This window comes from Pelmatolapia mariae, linkage group LG7, assembly GCF_036321145.2.
Source record: "Pelmatolapia mariae isolate MD_Pm_ZW linkage group LG7, Pm_UMD_F_2, whole genome shotgun sequence".
Lineage (NCBI taxonomy): Eukaryota > Metazoa > Chordata > Actinopteri > Cichliformes > Cichlidae > Pelmatolapia > Pelmatolapia mariae.
This window is the reverse complement of record NC_086233.1, coordinates 2,064,022-2,075,597: the sequence shown is the minus strand read 5'-3', so window position 1 is coordinate 2,075,597 and position 11,576 is coordinate 2,064,022. Positions and strand designations below refer to the sequence as shown.

Below are 11,576 nucleotides of genomic sequence, written 5' to 3'. Positions count from 1 at the left end.
TGCTTTTTCCTTAACCTCAGAGGTCTTTTGTTTTTGCTGAATTTTATTTTTATTTAAAATGAAAACTATAAATATAGATTCTGCTCTACTGAAGGTGTCCCCGAGGAGACGGTAGAGCACGTAATACTGCGGTGCAAGGGTTATGATGTGGAGAGGAAAGTTCTGCAGAATAGATTGAGGGAGCGGGGAATCGGGGAATTTAATCTGAAGAGTGTGTTGGAGGGTAGTAGGGCACAGGTGAGGGAATTGGTGGGGTTTTTGAAGGCTATAGGTGTTTATGAAAGAGTGTAAGGTTTTTTTGTTTTGTTTTTTTTTTGTTTGTTTGTTTGATTTGGATACAGATTGTAAGCTTTCTGTCTGACCCATACTCCGGAACAGTAGGAGGCGGTAATGCTCCTTTACGTTGGTTGCCAACCGCCGTTAAACACAAAGGAGAAGAAGAAGAAGAAGGTGTCCCGAAGATGAATGACGTGATGACGTAGATACCTAAACAGGAAGTTTAAACTGCAGCACGCTTTATTTTTCCCCACATGAGCACGAGAGCCGCTGTCGTCAGCACCTGAGAACAAATGCCGGTAAAGATTTGATTAAAACGTAGAGATGAAACCTTCTATATGATCGCAGCTGTCGCTTCCGTACTAACGCCTGTTTTCAGCTCGTGACGGAAACACAGTTAGCTGGAATGCTAACGTAGCTTGGCTAGTCGCTCTGCCAAACTCTGTGCACACAAATTGCAGTTAAAAAGTTTATCGCTTGTTCGCTATCGGAAAGCTACCAGAGAGCATGAATCTAACTTTTCTACAATAAGCATCTCAATAAGGTTAATTCGGCGCAGATATTTAGCAGATAATTGAAAATATTCAAGTGAAATTCTAACTTTAGGTCTGATAATCTGACCAGGTTGTCGACCTGTAGGAGAAGCTAATTGATCCAAAGCAACACTAAAAGGTAGGAATGTTGTTATTTGTATTGATTTGTTTCAATGGTGTCAATTAATGCATTAAACATACTTCTTTCAGTTATATGCACTTGTGTTAGAACCGAAACCGCCTTAAATCGGCTGATTTTTTTTTTAAAAGGGAGTTTTGTGTTGTTGTGAAAATGCGGCTAAACATGCCAGCACCTCTGGATAGTTGAAACCCAGCTGTTTAAGAGGAGGGTCTCTGACTGTTGGGTCCTGTGTGGTCTTGGCAGGACGACTGAGCCGACACGATGGCAGCAGGTCGGCTGAGCTTCAGTAACATCACCGCCCTGGCTCCCATGGTGCGAGTGGGGACTCTGCCCATGAGGCTGCTCGCTCTGGACTACGGAGCTGATGTGGTTTACTGTGAGGTGAGGTCAGAGGCTGTATCCTTAGTGACCATATTTGGATTATCCCTTCTGTCTGTGAAGGTTCTCAGTCATCCAGGTCATCGTAGTCAAAGGAGTTTGCAAAGAAAAGCGTCTGGACTTCTTTAAATTGCTTGCAAGCAACTTAAAGAAGTCCAGACACTTTTCTTTGCAAACTCCTTTGACATTATCCCCTCTCTGTGACATCATACAGAGCAAAGAGTGGTGAAAAAATAAATAATAAATACAATTTTATTTATATAGCACCTTTCTAGACAGAGTCACAAAGTGCTGCACATAAGATAACAAATAATAAAAGGGTAAAACAGACAATATAAAACAGGCAGAAATTTAACCAAAAACAGTTTTAAAAAGGTGAGTTTTGAGTTTTTTTTAAAAAACAACTACCGAGTCCACAGTTCTTAATGTCTGAGGGAGAGAGTTCCACAGTCTCGGGGCCACAGTGGCAAAAGCTCTATCACCCTTAGTTCTCATCTTAGTCTGTTTTATAGCAAGTAAGCCCTGATCAGATGACCTCAGGGACCTGCTGGGGACATAGGGCTGTAGCAGATCAGAGATGTAGGGAGGTGCCAGTCCATGCAAGGCTCTAAATGTCAAGACCAGGATCTTAAAATGAACTCTAAATTCAACAGGAAGCCAGTGTAGCTGAAATAGCAATGGTGTCACATGTGAATACTTGGAGGATTTTGTCAAAAGCCTAGCTGCAGCGTTTTGCACAACCTGCAGGCGAACCAGAGAACCTTTGCTTAGACACATAAACAAAGAGTTACAATAGTCCAAGTGTGAGGAAATAAATGTATGTATAGCTATCTCCAGTTCAGAGCGAGATAAAATAGGGCTTAACTTAGCCACATTTCTTAAATGACAAACTGCTAAGATGGAGTGTTTACAGCAATCTGATGGAACTTGGGTCATGTGTTGACCACAAGAAGAGGGAAATGTATGATAAGAAATAAGTAAAATCAGAATAGTTCCCCTTTGACCCTTTGGTGTCTGTTGCAGGAGCTGATTGACATCAAAATGGCCCAGTGTCAGAGAGTGGTAAACGGTAAGAATCTGTGCCTTTCGCTGCCCTTCATACCGGCTGTTCATTCAGACCTTTCTCATAACTGTGTGTGCATCAGACGTGCTGGAGACGGTGGATTTCGTCGCTCCGGATGACCGAGTGATGTTCAGGACCTGTGAGAGGGAGAAGGGCAAGGTCGTCTTCCAGATGGTGAGACTGGAAGCTTATAAGCGAGCAGAATGGCATCGATGTGGAGAAACAACATTACTTTATTGGCTTTGTGCTTATTGTTTGCTATGGAAACGATAAGTCTGATTGGTCCTCTGCAGAGACGGGTCACAGGGTCACATACTGTTTGACCCAAACAGTATGTGAGGCTGCTCTCTGAAACAGTGTTGAAGGATTAATCTTCCATTTATTATGTCAGACGTCCTAAATGCATCTGTAGTTCAAAATTCAGGATTGGCACTTATTATTGGGGAGGTTAAACGTGCTGTGAAGACATGAAATATGAACAGTGTGTAAGGGGAAACCTCAAACACAGAGTCTTCCTTGTGTCTTTCAGGGAACCGCTGACCCGGACAGAGCGTTGGCTGTGGCCCGACTCGTGTGAGTTCAAAGTTTACTCTTTTTGTTGTGAGTGAAGTGCTCGTGCCGTCAAGCTCTGCACCGCCTGCCTCGTTACAGTAACTTTAAACTTACTTTCTGATAACAAGCTGCTTCATCACAGGGAGAAGGATGTGGCTGCTGTCGACGTGAACATGGGCTGTCCAAAGGAATATTCCACTAAGGTGAGTCCAGTCGCCTCCCACTGACGCTGTGACCCTCTATCCCTGTGGCTGACCTCTGACCTCTGCTGTCCTGCAGGGCGGGATGGGAGCTGCTCTCCTGTCGGATCCTGATAAGATCGAAGCGGTGAGCTGTGAGCTAAGAGATCACGTCAGGATAAAATGAATGTTTTTAATTCTGACTTTGGTCTTCACCTCAGATCCTGAGGACGCTCGTGACAGGAGTTTCCATCCCGGTGACGTGTAAAATCCGAATCCTGCCCTCAGTAAGACGTGAATGTTTCACTTCCTCACCTTCAGTCTGTTATCTTATTCATAGGTGTATGTTTCAGTGTTAATGTGAGCTCACCCCTGTGCACTGTGGAGGGGGTTTCCCCTTGACCTTGTATTTTAAGGTCTTGTGAGACCCCATCCTTAAAAAATGAAATGTCATGTGCCTTGCACCCTCTGCATGCACACAGCCCCACCTCTGCCCTCTTTGTTGCAGCATGCGGTAATATGCAGCAACAAATCTGCAAGTGCGTGTTTTACTTGCTGCCTTGCACCGTGCAGTCAAACTGCTCGCTCAGAGAAACCCAGCTTTCTGTTTCGCCTCAGCTCTGTGTGTTTGTACCTCTGATCGTGGTTGGCTGCAAGCTACACGCAACATGCAGTTTTTAAATGATGGTTTCATTCATTAAGAGAACAAAGTTATCCAAACCTGCCTGCCCTGTGTGCAAAAGTAACTGCCCCCTAAACCCGATAACTGCTTGTTCCAGCCCTGACACTGAGAACTCAGGTGTTTGTGATCCCTTCAGTGGGCCAGATGTGCAGAAGAATACACGAGGAGGGGGGTAAATACTTTCTCACTGCGGATGTTTAATCTTCGCTGTTCTTTGGTTCTAGCTGGAGGAAACCGTCAGTCTGGTCCGAAGGATCGAGAGGACGGGCGTCGCTGCGGTCGCCGTTCACGGCAGGTAAACTGCTTCAAGAGTGTGAAAACTTCAGTTACGGAGAAGCAGAGTAGTTTCATACAGTCATGAAACTCGTATCCATAATTAATTATAATGACAATTGGGGAGACTTCTGTGATCAGGCCAGTTCATCCTCTGATTATCTTTGCTTTGCATCTAAAATATGAGAAAGTTAGAAAAACATCTCATAATATTTTTAAAAATAACTTTTACTGCACCAGCTTTCCAAAACCGAACAGCAATCTGTTTACGGTCTCAAACAAAAGGAGCCAATAAGGAGCCTGGAAAAGTCTCGAAAAGCTTCCTGTTGGATTTCTTTTGGCTGTCGCTGACGGACGTCTGTGTCTCGTTGGTGTTCAGGTTTAAGGAGGAACGTCCCAGACATCCTGTCCACTGTGACTACATTCAGGCCGTCGCTCAGGCCGTTTCCATCCCCGTCATCGCAAAGTGAGTAACAGTCAGCTCCCGCTCATGTGTTTGAACGCCATTCTTGGCTTGAGATTGAGAGTTTGGCCATGTTAGGAGAGAAAAGCAGCTCCTCTGAGGACAGAGCCGTGTGGTTTCTGTCCTCAGTAAAGAGAATCTTAAATACCAGCGTTCCTAAACGCAACACTAAGAACTGGAGTCATTAAACCGTCTGCTGTCCTGTGTCTCCTTCAGCGGAGGCTCTCTGGATCACGTGAAGACCAACGCCGACATAGAGGAGTTCAGAAAGGCAGCGGGCGCCTCGTCGGTGATGCTGGCCCGCGCCGCCATGTGGAACGCATCAGTGTTCCGCAGCCAGGGAGCGCTTCCTTTGGAGAAGGTCATGGAGGACTACCTCAAATACGTGAGTTTGAAGTGCAGCTTGTGAAGATGCAGAATAAAATTCTCTCTTTGGAGAAGCTTTGAGCACGTTTGGCGTTTTGTTGATTACCACAGATGTTGTTTGTAATTCTTTGATGCTTCACAGGCGATTCAATACAGCAACAATGCCTTCAACACAAAGTACTGTCTGTGTCAGATGCTCAGAGACAAGGTGGAGTCTCCTCTGGGGAAGCAGGTGCAGGCGGCGCAGACCAACGCTGAGATCAGGTGCAGCACTGTTTGTTTGTTTGTTTGCAGCAGTATCAGATGTGTATGTGCGTAGGGTGGGTGTGGTGTGATGTGCTGACGTGTTGCAGCGAGGCGTACGGGCTGCAGGAGTTTTACCGGCAGACTCAGGAACAACTGCAGGCTCGGAGGGACGCCCTGCAGAGCGGCAGCCATCCGGAGCGACCCGTCACGGACGGAGATGTCACCATCATGGCCGTCAAGTTCGAACGGTGAGTGAAAAACACGTTTTCAGCTCCTCGTTTGTAGCTGGAGATGATTCTCATGGTTTACACAGCAGCTCGTAGAGCCGGCCATGAAAGGCAAGTGCAACACGTTTTTAGAGGTGTTGTGATGTGGTTTTCCAGAGACCTCAGCACAAAATATTTATGTAGCGTTATTTGATGAATTCGTGCCACGACTCATTTAAATGGAAATGATTTAAATGTGGCTGATTTTTCCACCTTTGATAAACACGGTCCGGGAGTTCTGATAACTTTCGTGTCCCAGTTTAACCTTAAGGAACCACACCGCTTTTTTTTTTAAATCTAAAAATCAGGATTTGGCCGGCAGCCTGAAGACCAGCGGGCGGTGTGGACATGCAACTTGTTCACTTCCACCTGCTGGTTATGTTTGGGCACCAAGAACGACTCAGTAGGTTCAGGGAACGTGTCACTGTTGCATGCACCAAACGACGCCTCGAGAGAAAATGAGCAGCTGTTACGAGGCGGTACTAACTGACACCCTGGGGATGACAGCGGGCTGGACACCGCTGCCCGTCTGCCTGCGTGGACTAAAGTGAAATTTGGTGGATTTGATGTGTTTGGTTGCAGAAGAGAGTATCCTCCTCAAATCACTCCGAAGATGTTCCTGCTCGAGTGGAGCCGTAAGGAGAAACTGGAGCAGCCGCAGTACGAGACGGTGAGAAAACTCAAAGCTTCACATCCACAAAAATGTTCGTCTTCGTTCCTGAATGTGACGGCATGAATGACGTGTGTGTGTGTGTGTGTGTGTGTGTGTGTGTGTGTGTGTGTGTGTGTGTTTGTTTCAGGTGCAGCGCGCTCAGGACCGAGCCTTTCAGTCCACAGTGACCGTCGCGCAGAAGAAGTACAGATCTTCACTGTGGTGAGTACAAACTTCAGTGCTTCTGCTCTGTAGCTGTGTTCAGTCACAGCGAGGCCACTAATGTGCTAAAACACCAGCAAGGCTCATATCTTTCCCTCCGCACAACTGGCAAAGTTTCTGGTTGGGTTCTTCTGAGCAGCTCTGAAGGTCTCCTGGGTTCACCGGTTCAGGCTTCTGTTTTTGGATGGATGGACTGTGCCGATGGCTCAATCCTGGAGAACTCTCAGCTGATGTCCTCCTTCGTGTCCAGTTGACAAATCTCAAATCTGATTTTTAGCCTGCATGCAAGCCGTTTTGCAACCCGCCTCCACCTTTTTCACTGATGCTCCTTTCTGTTGCAACATGCACTGAATTGCTGCCGTGTGATTGGCTGTTTGGATAGTTGCATCATTTAGCAGCTGAACAGCCGGCAGGGAATCTATACTTCTGAAGTAAAATCTCATCTCTTTCAAAATTCCTGAACCTGACACGATCATTCCAACAGAGTTGTGGAGAGTTGGGAACGCTGAGGCGGAGCTTAAAGATGATAGGAATGGCGTCTCTCTGAGTCCTCTTTAAGCACCTCAGTGACAAAATGTCAGCTTGTGGAATAAACTGCACGGCTCTGATCCTCTGAGAGCTCCCGCCTCCTCACAAATATCTGTGCTCGCTCATTTCCTACGGTTATTGTGACGTCTCGTGTGGTTGAGCCCCCCCTCCTACAGTTCTGACCACATTAGCTTCTCACAACAGGCACGACTGAAAGTGTGAAAATAGAAAGTTTCATACAGATTTTTAAAAGTAGACACGGTGTTGTCCCCGTCTGACACCAAGTGACTCATTTCAGCTCCAGATTTCATTTTGAAATGACACAAAGTAACTGAAGAGAATTAGAATATGTTTCTTTAAAGACATCGTGAGGATGTTTTTCCAGCTTCCACTCAGAGTGCGGACAACCTCCAAGAAATGAGCCGGAGTTGAACATTTGATTACAGTTGTGATTTCTTGAGTCTGCCGCGCTTCGGGCTAAAACTATCTCGCCGTCTTTCAGGGAAAAGTCAAAGAAGTTTGCAGAGCAAGCGGCCGCCATCGTCTGCCTGCGAGTTCTGGGAGTACCGGAGGGACGGATCGGCGAGGAAGACTCCGGCCTGGTCTGCAAAAGGAAGAGGGAGGGGAAGGTGAACGGCGCCGCAGAGGAAGAGAGGAGTAGGAAACGGCACGTAAGCGACGTCCTGCAGCAAACCTCAGAGGTCGCTGTGGTAACGAACGGTGACAGTCACAAAGAGGCGCCGCCTCCGAGTCAGCGGGAGAGCCTGTGAGGAGTTTAACAGCTGGGAATGACCTGCATGATCAGACATTTAACCCAGAAATGAACTCTGAGTTTGTGCTCACAGTTTTATTTTTTTTATTATTCATCACTTCATCTGATTTAAACTCAAAGTAAATATTTTTTTAAACCCAGCACGGCTGACATTCGGACGTCTCACAGCTCAGGTCTGATCGTTTAGTCCCGTTAACCATGCCGCTGATCCGTGTCTGTCCTGTGGATGTCTGCACGTGTGCGGGGAGCCACGCCTCCTAATGCACGTAGGTGTGCACGCGGTTAAAACCCATCAGAACTCGCTGGGTTTTGTATGAAACGTCCCGCGTGTGGCGTAGCCATCACACGGTGTCCTACCTGCAGAACAGACACTATCCAGTGTGAGAGCCTCGGGAGTTTGATAAGAGAAGATTAAATTAAACACAGACCTCCTCCAGCTCTCTTCTGGGGTGGTGGGGAGGGCATGATCTCTCCAGGAAGGGTCTCCTCCTGGGTCCAGAACACCTCACCTCCCAGGAGGAGCGCCACTCTGTCTCTGAGGGAGAGCCCCGCCCCCTTCAGAGGAAGCTCATTTCTCCCGTTAGTAACCCCGATCTCTCCCGGCCGCAGGTGAGGGTAACAACAACAATCAGCAGCTTCACCGTTACAGTTTCATCACTGCAGCTGCTCGTCTCTAGCCCGGGTCCTTATAATTTACAGGCAAACGGCTGTTGGATAAAGGAAAGCTGGCACAAACATCGAGCTCCTGAGTACAGGCTTTAATGAAAAACCTCACCAGACGAACATTTCACACACGCGTCCTGCAGCAGGTGAGCGACGGTTTTAGGGCTCGGCCTAAAAACTGAGCCAGATCCTGGAATAAATACAATCCTGTGGCTGCTCGTTAGTCAGGTGATTCCTGTCAGTCTGGTATGAGCTGAGAGCTGCTGTGCAGCTGGAGCATCAGAGCGTCTGCCTGTAGATATCTCGGTGCTGGACAGGTGAAAGAAGAGGGCGGTGCTCAACTTTTCAGTTCACAAAGTTGAATCTTTAGAGCGTTGCAGAAAGCCGTTTTAACACCCGGTGCCTTACTCTTTCTTTTGTTCATGATTTGTGGAAGAGCCTCAAACTCACCGTGTGCTGATGGAGAAGACGTCTGTGATTTGTGCAGCTTCTCGCCTCTCAGTAAACACTGACTGCCACACTTTATGAACTTGTTTTGATCTCATGATTTTCTTTGTTTTAAGGTATAAAATCTGCCAAATGATGTCATGTTTTATGTTCATGCCAAAGGAACAACCTGTGCTTTTCTTTGTCTGCAAGTTGAATTAAAGCATGTGCAGCCTGGTGGATCTGTCCTCACAGAGCTCAGCTGTTCATAATGACGAGTCATAGAAATCATTTTGGACACATTTTATTAACACTGGCTCAGGCTATGTTTGCCTCCATTAAAGAGGTCGTCTCTGTTAAACAAATGTGCATGTGGCTCATTTTCCCCTCAGTAATATCTGAATTTAATTGGATTTTAAACCTTGAACTTTAATAGCTTGTTTTGTTGCAGCAGGATTTCTGCTCGTGTTCAGAACTTTCTGCACAGTCAGATGAAAGAAAAATAATTATCAAACTAGCTCCAAAATTTCTAAACTCAAAAACATGACTGGCTACACAACTGACTGTTTTTACAATTATTGAATCCAGCGATGAGGCACAAAAAGCTGCAGTTCCTCTAACATCCACTAGAGGCTCCCGCAGTGAGCCCATCCCGTAGACTCCCACATTAAAACTTTGCAGGAGATATGAACACGTTTACAGCCTGATACACAAACTTCGGTCTCTACTGATGTGTTCTCTTTCATAACACCTGTGCAGGTGGGGAGTCACTGTAAACTGCATAAAGGCTGAAAGTTTGAACTATTAGGGGCGTGGCCTCTCTGGCCTGATAGGCGGATGGTGACACAGGCGGCTGTAGCTGCTAGCTGTCTGTTAGGCTTCACCTCTGGTAACTGGAGTCCCTGAACTGGACCTCTGGACCGTGTTTGTGCTGTTTGGAGCATTTTTTTTTTTTTTTTTTTTGTCATGAGTGAGATTATTTTGCAGGCGCTCCCATACTGTCTATGAATGCAGCTCGTTCTCATTAGCTGATAAATGAATACTCCACACTGTTGTCTAAACATGGTCACTTCTGGGTCCCACTACCCAGCATGGTGGCAGCCAAAAATGTTAAAACTGAGGCTTTAATGTTCACTCCATGAACCAACATGTGGGCTGTGTCCATCTTTCACATACAGTCTACAGTCATACAGTCTATGCCTCTCCTCTTTCCTTCTCACTGTTCTGATCTTTAGCAAACATGAGCATGACATTAAGGACGAAAAATTCTGTGGTTTTATTAACTCATATTTGATCAACTTTCGGTTCAGGACGTGCTCAGAAAATCTCAGGAGAATGCGATCAATAATTATTAAAAAATATTTCTCAATTTTGTTATTTGTGTCGACCTTCATCCACAGATCAGCACCTCTGTGGTGTCGCTGTATGATGTGGAGGCCCGGGGATAACAATGCTCGGCAGTCCCTCATAAAGAGGGTCACCTGGTCACCCAACCCACACCTGGACCTGAGGTCCGGCCCATGAACCGGCAGGTGTGAGTTTTCCTGGGCTGACTTCTGAATTCATGCAGTTTTACATCTTTTAGCTTCCTGTGTGACATGTTTCAAGTAGCCTGGGCCTGTACTTGCGTCACCTGAACTCACATGACCTCAGGTGAGTTCAGGTGAGCTCAGAGCTTCTGCACGCAGAACACCAGCGTCACTACACAGGTGTGCCACATGGTGTTAAAATAAAACCGCCCCTTGTGTTTAATGAGTCCCGTGAAGTCCTGAGCTGAACCTGTGAGCTGAAGACATCCTGCCGCTGACGTCAAATGAGGGCGGTCTGATGGGGCCTTCAGGGGCGCTGCGAAATACGGTTTCCAGGAGCCTGCTGATCTCTGGGAGGGGACTCGAAGAAGGTGCAATGTGAAGCTGTGTGTCTGAAAAAATGGTCATAATTAAGGAGAGGAACACCCTGTGGAGGCTTTCTAAAAGCACATGGCAGCTTTCTGTCAGCTGCTCAGTGGAAAACAAGATGAAGTTGGGTGAGGCCACACAGGAAACTAACGTCTCACAGCTGAAAAAGGAAGTGCAAGGTTAGCAGCAGTGTGCATGGAGAGATACTACAGTGCTGCACTTTAAATATGAACACAGGAACTGCTACAGATCAGCAGTTTCTGACTTCAAAACGGGGGGAGCAGATTTAAGTGATCTTTCTGTTCATGAATCAATTATTGGATTATATAAAAAGAGGCAGTAATAATAAATGCTCTGCTTACAAAAACAGATGTATTCTTACAGCAGCTGGAGACAAATGAACCATGTCTTAAAGATCTTATTTTGAAATTATAGCTCAGACATGATGAAACACATTAGCTATTTTTAAAAGGAATTCAAGGTTTCTGAATATCTGACTGGTGTAATCTTTATTTTTATAAATTGAAAACCTGTTATGACACCAGTCATAGTCTTCTATTGGCTGCTCTCTTCAGGGGTTGTCGCAGTGGACCATCTGCCTCCATCTTCTCCTATCCCAGCATGCTCCTCTGTCACTCCATCCCTCTGCATGTTGTCCTGTGCTACATCATCGAACCTCCTCTGAGGTCTTCCTTCTTTTCCTTCCTCCTTCGTTTCTTTGGATGCTTGACCCCATCCAAATGGGAATCCCCTCCCACCACACACAGCACCACTTCATATGCTTCCCTGCTACTCCTGACTTCCTCATGCAGTACCACAGTTAATAAAATAATAAATAGATAAATAAAAATGCAGTCTTTTAAACTGTTAAATAAATGGTACAATAAAAGTTTTTTGTTTTCAGGGTTAACTTCCTGTTTGATACTTGCCACACCCATCTATGGCATGCCACACCAAGATATCACAGCTAAGGTTTATTTAAAAAAAAAAAAAACA

At 46.0% G+C, this 11,576-nt stretch overlaps 1 protein-coding gene across 4 annotated transcripts; it reads left to right on the top strand.

The window, feature by feature from the left end:
* Positions 1 to 138: 138 nt before the first annotated feature.
* dus2 (dihydrouridine synthase 2) lies at positions 139 to 11,428 on the top strand. Of its 4 annotated transcripts, none has more exons than XM_063477547.1 (17): positions 139 to 575; positions 901 to 948; positions 1,195 to 1,332; positions 2,353 to 2,398; positions 2,475 to 2,566; positions 2,922 to 2,965; positions 3,087 to 3,147; positions 3,224 to 3,271; positions 3,345 to 3,410; positions 4,030 to 4,100; positions 4,458 to 4,544; positions 4,758 to 4,926; positions 5,050 to 5,171; positions 5,261 to 5,401; positions 6,002 to 6,089; positions 6,220 to 6,293; positions 10,083 to 11,428. In XM_063477547.1, coding segments are annotated over exons 3-17 (1,230 nt in total). In that variant the 5' UTR covers positions 139 to 575; positions 901 to 948; positions 1,195 to 1,212; the 3' UTR covers positions 10,084 to 11,428. The 4 variants fall into 4 exon arrangements, with proteins under 4 accessions (XP_063333617.1, XP_063333615.1, XP_063333613.1 ...); XM_063477545.1 differs by lacking the exon at positions 10,083 to 11,428 and adding an exon at positions 7,324 to 8,781 and having other exon boundaries at positions 141 to 575; positions 6,226 to 6,293; XM_063477543.1 differs by lacking the exon at positions 10,083 to 11,428 and adding an exon at positions 7,324 to 8,781 and having other exon boundaries at positions 143 to 575.
* The last annotated feature ends 148 nt before the right edge of the window (positions 11,429 to 11,576 follow it).